This window comes from Wyeomyia smithii, chromosome 3 (genome assembly GCF_029784165.1).
Source record: "Wyeomyia smithii strain HCP4-BCI-WySm-NY-G18 chromosome 3, ASM2978416v1, whole genome shotgun sequence".
NCBI classification, from domain to species: domain Eukaryota; kingdom Metazoa; phylum Arthropoda; class Insecta; order Diptera; family Culicidae; genus Wyeomyia; species Wyeomyia smithii.
This window is the reverse complement of record NC_073696.1, coordinates 42,916,732-42,923,087: the sequence shown is the minus strand read 5'-3', so window position 1 is coordinate 42,923,087 and position 6,356 is coordinate 42,916,732. Positions and strand designations below refer to the sequence as shown.

The 6,356-nt window shown below is 46.0% G+C and overlaps 1 protein-coding gene across 1 annotated transcript; it reads left to right on the top strand.

Annotated features, from left to right (window-relative positions):
* Positions 1-317: 317 nt before the first annotated feature.
* Positions 318-4,996, top strand: LOC129730490 (uncharacterized). Its single transcript, XM_055689852.1, has one exon. The coding sequence runs from the start codon at positions 2,180-2,182 to the stop codon at positions 4,532-4,534; it is 2,355 nt and encodes a 784-aa protein (XP_055545827.1). The 5' UTR covers positions 318-2,179; the 3' UTR covers positions 4,535-4,996.
* Positions 4,997-6,356: the final 1,360 nt, after the last annotated feature.

Below are 6,356 nucleotides of genomic sequence, written 5' to 3'. Positions count from 1 at the left end.
GTGTAGTGGTTTCGGATCAACTCCGACAAAGTTGCGGAAGCACCCTGTAACTGAGAGTGAGAGATGATGGGAGAGCAGCTCTCAATTATTAATTTGCCGACTGGTGAGAGGGAGAGCCTCTGTATGCAGAGATAATTGAGGATATACGCTTTTTACAACGACTGGCAAGGGTAACAAATCAATAATTGTAGCAAGAAGGCCCCTACTGCGAGAGATTATCTTCCGCTTACTCTCTCATCTCTCTATTTCGACCGATTTTCGTGCACTACGCAAGGCTCGCATGTTTTGCATGTTCGTGAAGGATCAGTCAATGCTTGTTTACCGTGTGTTTCGGACGTGTCGAACGGTCCGTGCGTGGCGTTTTGATCCCGAATAGTGACTATTAGGAGGGCAGTAGAAAAGAAATATTAGTGCATAAATAGCATGATATTATAAGCGTGAATAAAAAAAATTCAGGCCTAGCGAAAAACAAAATTTGCTATCATATCTGGCCAAAAGCAAATGGAAGTAAATTGGCAGAGATTCAACGAGGGCAGGCAAACATTATAATCCACCGAGAGGGTGAAAACAGACCGAAGGGTGCGAGTTGAGTGTGTGTAGAGGGGAAAAATCAATCGCGCTGCTAGGAATGCGCTAATGTACACCGAAAAAACGGAAGAAATGTTCGCTGGTGAAGATGCCAGCCAAAAGTGGGAATGCCCTCGGCTTGCGGCAGGTGATGTGCGAGTGCTGATGATAGGATGCTCATAATTATCGGCTCCGGGCAGTGAATTACGTTTTCAAAAGCCGGATTTCGGAAGCGGAGGCTGGAAGTAATCGATTCGCGCTCGTCGAGTTAAAGTGCTTTGGTGTTAGTGCGGAAGTGATTTACAGTGACGCATAGGATGCCCGCGAGGATGACGGTCGGACATTAGGTAAACATTAGGCACACTTAAGAACAGGTTTTTCTAGCACAGGTGTGGGGGGTGATTACTAGAGTCAAAGACGGAATACGAGCAGGGGAGAGCCGAAACCGAAACCGGCTCGGCAAACGGATTATGAAATATTAAATTCCCAAATAAAACCTCTCTCCTCGGTAGGCCCATTAACTGTGCGGCTGCACATTCATACGCAAATTTACGCTCGGAGCGCCAGTGACCACGACCGCAATCGGCTGTTGAACCGTGTGCGCTGGCTTCTCGGACCCGAGTGGCATTCCGAACGTATTACGTAATAAATTTTCGCATAAAGCACATAACAAGGATTAAATTGGATTTATTACCAGTGAATGAAAAATAGATTTATGCATAAAATTGATTTTTTATGATTTTTGCCTCGCTTTGCGGTGCAGTTTCGTGAAGAGAAAAAAAAACCCTATCGGGAGTTGCATGCACGTCATAGAAGGTGAAACTGAACCAAGCACTGTGAAACGCTGCCGGGCGACCCATGATAAGCAGTAATGTGATAATCGTAATTCAATTAGATATTCCTCCGTCGAATCGTTTCGGAGGAATCTCCCGTGGCAAGAGGAAGAGAAAACCCTTATGAAATAGTGGCACCGTGATACGATCAATTTGGCGAGTGAAAGGATCCACAAACATTGTGCGAAAAACGAAACTTGGTAAATGGGGTGGAAGAGCGAGAATCACTTTAGTGCTCATTAGAAGGCGAACGAAGAAAAAGGTTCACGAGCCCACGCTTCCAGCCGAAAGTTCATTTGTGTTGTGCACCGAAGCGTGTACAGTGAGTGAAAATCGCAGCCAAAATAGAAGAAAGATTCCAAACGATGTGCTAGAGTATGGTGTGGTTAACAAGCAGAATCCCCAGAATTAGATGCGATTAAGTGGATTGTGGCCAGCTTAGGTCAGACTGGGGGAAAACAACTATAAACCTAAAAACGAGTGGAGCTCATAGTGTGACCGCTCTTGGAGTTGTGGTGAAACGGATTAGTTCTAAGAGTGGTGATAACCTTCGAAGTGTTTTGAAGTTGGTGATCATTGAAAGCAGAAGCTGCAAGTGGTGAGACTGCACCAATTTGGGCGGGATTCCGTGAGTTTTATCCAAGATACGTCAAATGAATGAAATCGTCAGGATTAACTGGTTATAAGCGCAGTTTTTGTCCAGTGCCAAAAGCCAAAAGCCCGTCAGATTAGCAAACTCGCACATTCTGCTACCTATCAGTGAGAGAAACGTTCTCAGCATGGCACGCCATTATCCTCGCAACGATCCGAAAGCACAAACCCGTCGTAAAACGGCGTCCTCCATCGAATCGACCAGCTTGCTACTGGTGGTGTCAATTCTACTGACCCTGTGCATTTCCCACACGGGGGCCGAGCGCAGCTGTCCGGCCGTCTGTCAATGCAAGTGGAAAGGTGGCAAGCAAGCGGTCGAGTGCATCGACAAGCAGATGATCATCATCCCGGAACACATAGATTACTCCACGCAGGTGCTGGATATGTCCGGTAACAACCTCCAGATCTTGCCCAAGGAAACCTTCAGCCGCGCAAATTTACTCAACCTGCAGAAGCTGTACCTACGAAACTGTCGCCTGGGGCAGATAGACGATGGTGCATTCGCTGGATTGACCAATCTCGTCGAGTTGGATCTCTCGCTGAACCTGTTGACTGCCATACCATCCGCTTCATTCCTGTACATTGCGTCTTTGCGGGATCTCACGCTAGCTCGTAATCACATCCAGAAAATCGAGTCCCACGCCTTCCGAAACGTAACCAGCCTCAACAAGCTGGACCTGTCGTACTGTGGCATCCAAACCATCGCACCGCAAGCATTCGAGGGTCTCAGCTCGCTGCACTCGCTCAAGCTGAACGGCAATCAGCTGTCCGAATTACGGCCTAAAACTATCGAAACTCTCAGCAAACTGCATGGAGTCGAGCTGCACGAGAATCCTTGGGTGTGTGATTGTCGACTACGGGCCACCAAGGTATGGCTCACCGATAACAACATTCCGTACCCGATCGCGCCTGTCTGTGCTGGAGGCCCGGAGCGAATAATCGGAAAAACGTTCGCCGAACTGCACGTGGATGATTTCGCGTGTAAACCTGAGATGTTACCGGTTCGACGCTACATCCAAGCCTTCACCGGAGAGAACGCCAGCATCGAGTGTAGAACCAGCGCCGTTCCGTCAGCTATCGTAAACTGGTACTGGAACGGAAAGCTGCTAGCCAATAACTCTCAGTTCAGTTCCTACCAACGAGTATACGTATACGAACAGGGCAACTTCGAAAAGCGCAGCCGACTGGTCCTGACGAATGCCCAGGATACGGACTCGAACGAGTTCTACTGCGTGGTAGAAAACCGGGCCGGAACGGCCGAAGCAAACTTCACGCTTCACGTCGTAATGCGGGACATAGGATTCGCGATCGAGAACAAACAGATCATCGGCCTGAGTGCCGCACTAGTAATACTGATACTGTTCATACTGCTAATCATCCTATTCCTGCTGGTCCGGTTGCGTCGGATACCGATGACAGAGACAAAAACACCCGGCCAAGTCGAGGTTATCACCTCCGTAAGTCCCTCTAGTAATGTAAATGGCAAGGTGAGCACACCCATTAATGATGTCCATTCTCCAGATCGAAAAAACTCCGGCGATCTAAAGAGCGCCAATCCGGTGCAGAAACCGCCCCGGTTAACCGATTTACCGTATTCGACGTCCCACTATGATGCCGGCGGCAGTTTGATCGCATCCGGCAACTGTTTCGTGTCGCCTACGCATTCGTCCTCTGGTAACAACCCAGATCTGATCAACGATACGAAACGCCTCGGCAGCATTAACGATCTGGCCGGCGGTGGCTGCGGACCGGGTATGATCGATAGCAATACCGGGGGCAATACGTTGTCCGCAAACGTTGCAAACGCGTTGAATACGCTCTCGCTGATGGATCCCATCGAACGGCCGGGAAGCGGTGAATATAGCCGAGCGGGCTGTGATTCACTGTATCCTTCTGGTCTGTGGGAAACACACAGCTCCAATCTCACATCGGCCCTAGAACAGACGACCGATATGCTGTTGACGCGAACTCCGACTGCCACGATCGCCAGTGGAGGTTACACAACGTACTCCGACAAGATGCCGATCATCGGTGCAAACAACAATATGATGAATTTAGACGACGAAGCGTCCTCCGTCGACTATCATAGTCGAACCTTTCCTCGGACACACTTCGGCGGCAGTGGAACGCTAACTGCGGCCGGCTGCGGTGGGGGCAACGGCAGCAGCAGTGGTTCCAGTGTGGTAGGAGCGGTCGGTGGAACTATCTCAGCTGCGACCGCCGGTGGCGCTGGTGGCTATCCCTCCGATTATGGGCTGCCAATCGTGCCCGGGGCGGAACAGCTGCACAACAAACTCAGCAGTATACAGCCGGTACATCATGGCAGCACCGGAAGCATGCCGATGAACGCCAAGACCCTGCGGGTGTGGCAGAAAGGTGGCGTACCTGTGCTGCCTCCAGTGACGGCCTTGAAACGTGCATTATCCAACAGCCGAAACTCCCCGGACGAGGGTTACCAGGAAGGATGCGGTACTGACGTGTAGTAAATTTTTTAAAGTTTCTGTTTGTAAGTGTGTAGAGTTTTCTTGTACAAGTTCGAATGCGAGCGGCCGTAAGTGAGAACAGGAGAGTTTGTCTTTATTTTGTATACATTTATAAGAGTTGTTTGAACGCATTTCGTTTCCTGGTTAGCACGGAAAGTTTTCTCTAAAGTTTTCCTTATCGGGGGATTGTCGACTGAAAATTAAAACTAAACAAGTAAAATGAGAAAAGTAAAAGGAACAGATAGTTTGCCGATATGCGGGAAAAGTTATTGCTGTGTTCTGTCGACTGTAAGTCGAGGAAGGGATGAGGGTACGTAACAAAAAATAAAAACACGAGAAAGTAATCCTTTTTGAAATGAAAAAGACTTGACAGTTAATTTATAAAAATGGTAACATAGGTGTACAGAATCTAAAACAAGAAACTAGTACATAAATATAGCGATGAAATCAATTATATATATACATTAAAAACGAAAAAGTATATAAATGGTTACAAGGAAAAAATTGAAAAAAGAAAGTAAAAAAAAACCTAGGCTAGTTTTATATACGAACCATGTAAAAAGTTAATTTAATTACACTATAAAACGGATTAAATTAAAAAACAACAACCAAAGACTTTTGAATTGTGAAGAATCGTTCTTCAACGACGCTACATTGTGAGAGAGGGTCAAACAATTTGAACTTAACAGCACAAGTCGTGTTAAATGTATGACAAAATCTGTGGATACAAAAAAAAAGTAAAAAGAAGATGCCAGTCAGAGGAGCCGAGCGAAAATAAACCCACACACACACCTTAGTGAAAACGATCGTTTAGGATGAAGGAAAATAAAAAAAATGAATTAAATGAATTCGACAATCTTTTCTTCGCCTTTATTGAAATCATCATTCTGATTTGGTCGACGTTGAATGGAAATGGATGCGCTCGGCGTTATTTTTTTAGCTTCGTGGCTTTGTGAGGTAGCGGACAAATGAAATGAAAATACGTCCGATAAGTCTGGCAGGAAAATTCGCATGAATGGTTTGTATTGAAAATTGAGCAATTGAAGACTGTTTTCGTCGAATGACGCGCTTTGTGTTCGTCCAGGAAAAGAAGCACCGCTGCTGCTGGAATTAGAACGCAAGGATGTTTTTTCTTCTTCCACAGCACAGATCAAAAGTCTTCTTTCGATGAGTGGCTTCTTGCAAAAAGCCACGGATGCTCCCTTCCTGGCTGGCCGGAATTCGTGGAAAAGCTGCTTCCGGTGGATGGTAAGTTAATGACTTTTGGTTTGAAGTTTGGTTTGCAAGATGATTTCTCGGAACGGGCGGAAGAGTGTGGTTTGGCACAGAGCAAACGGCAACAGGAAGCTTGCTTCTCTGTAACTGTCAGACAATGGGTTGGAAAGGGTTTGGTCGCATCAAATGAAGAATTTATGCTAGTAATCATTGTGTACAATACTGGTAAACACAGGTTTTACCCTCGAGCTCAAATTGAAAAAAATGCAAGACTATAGATTTTTAACCATTTCTGTGAATTTCGGTGTCTCAAGGAAAAATAACTTTTTCCGAGACATTTCCCGTAATCAAACGTAGAAGCGACGAACCCGGCGAGTAATTACTATGCACTTCTGCGTTAGCTAGGGACACCAACATTTGATAGAATGGTTGAAAAACTATATTCTTTTATTTTTTTCCAGTCTGAGCTTTGGGGTTATCAACTATTACTTGGAATATTTGGTAAAATCATTAAATTATTTTCTCTTTGCTCTTATGAGGTTTCTCAAACCTTCAAAAGTTTGATTTCTCATTGCTGACTAAACAGTTCACCTGTACGAACAAAAGA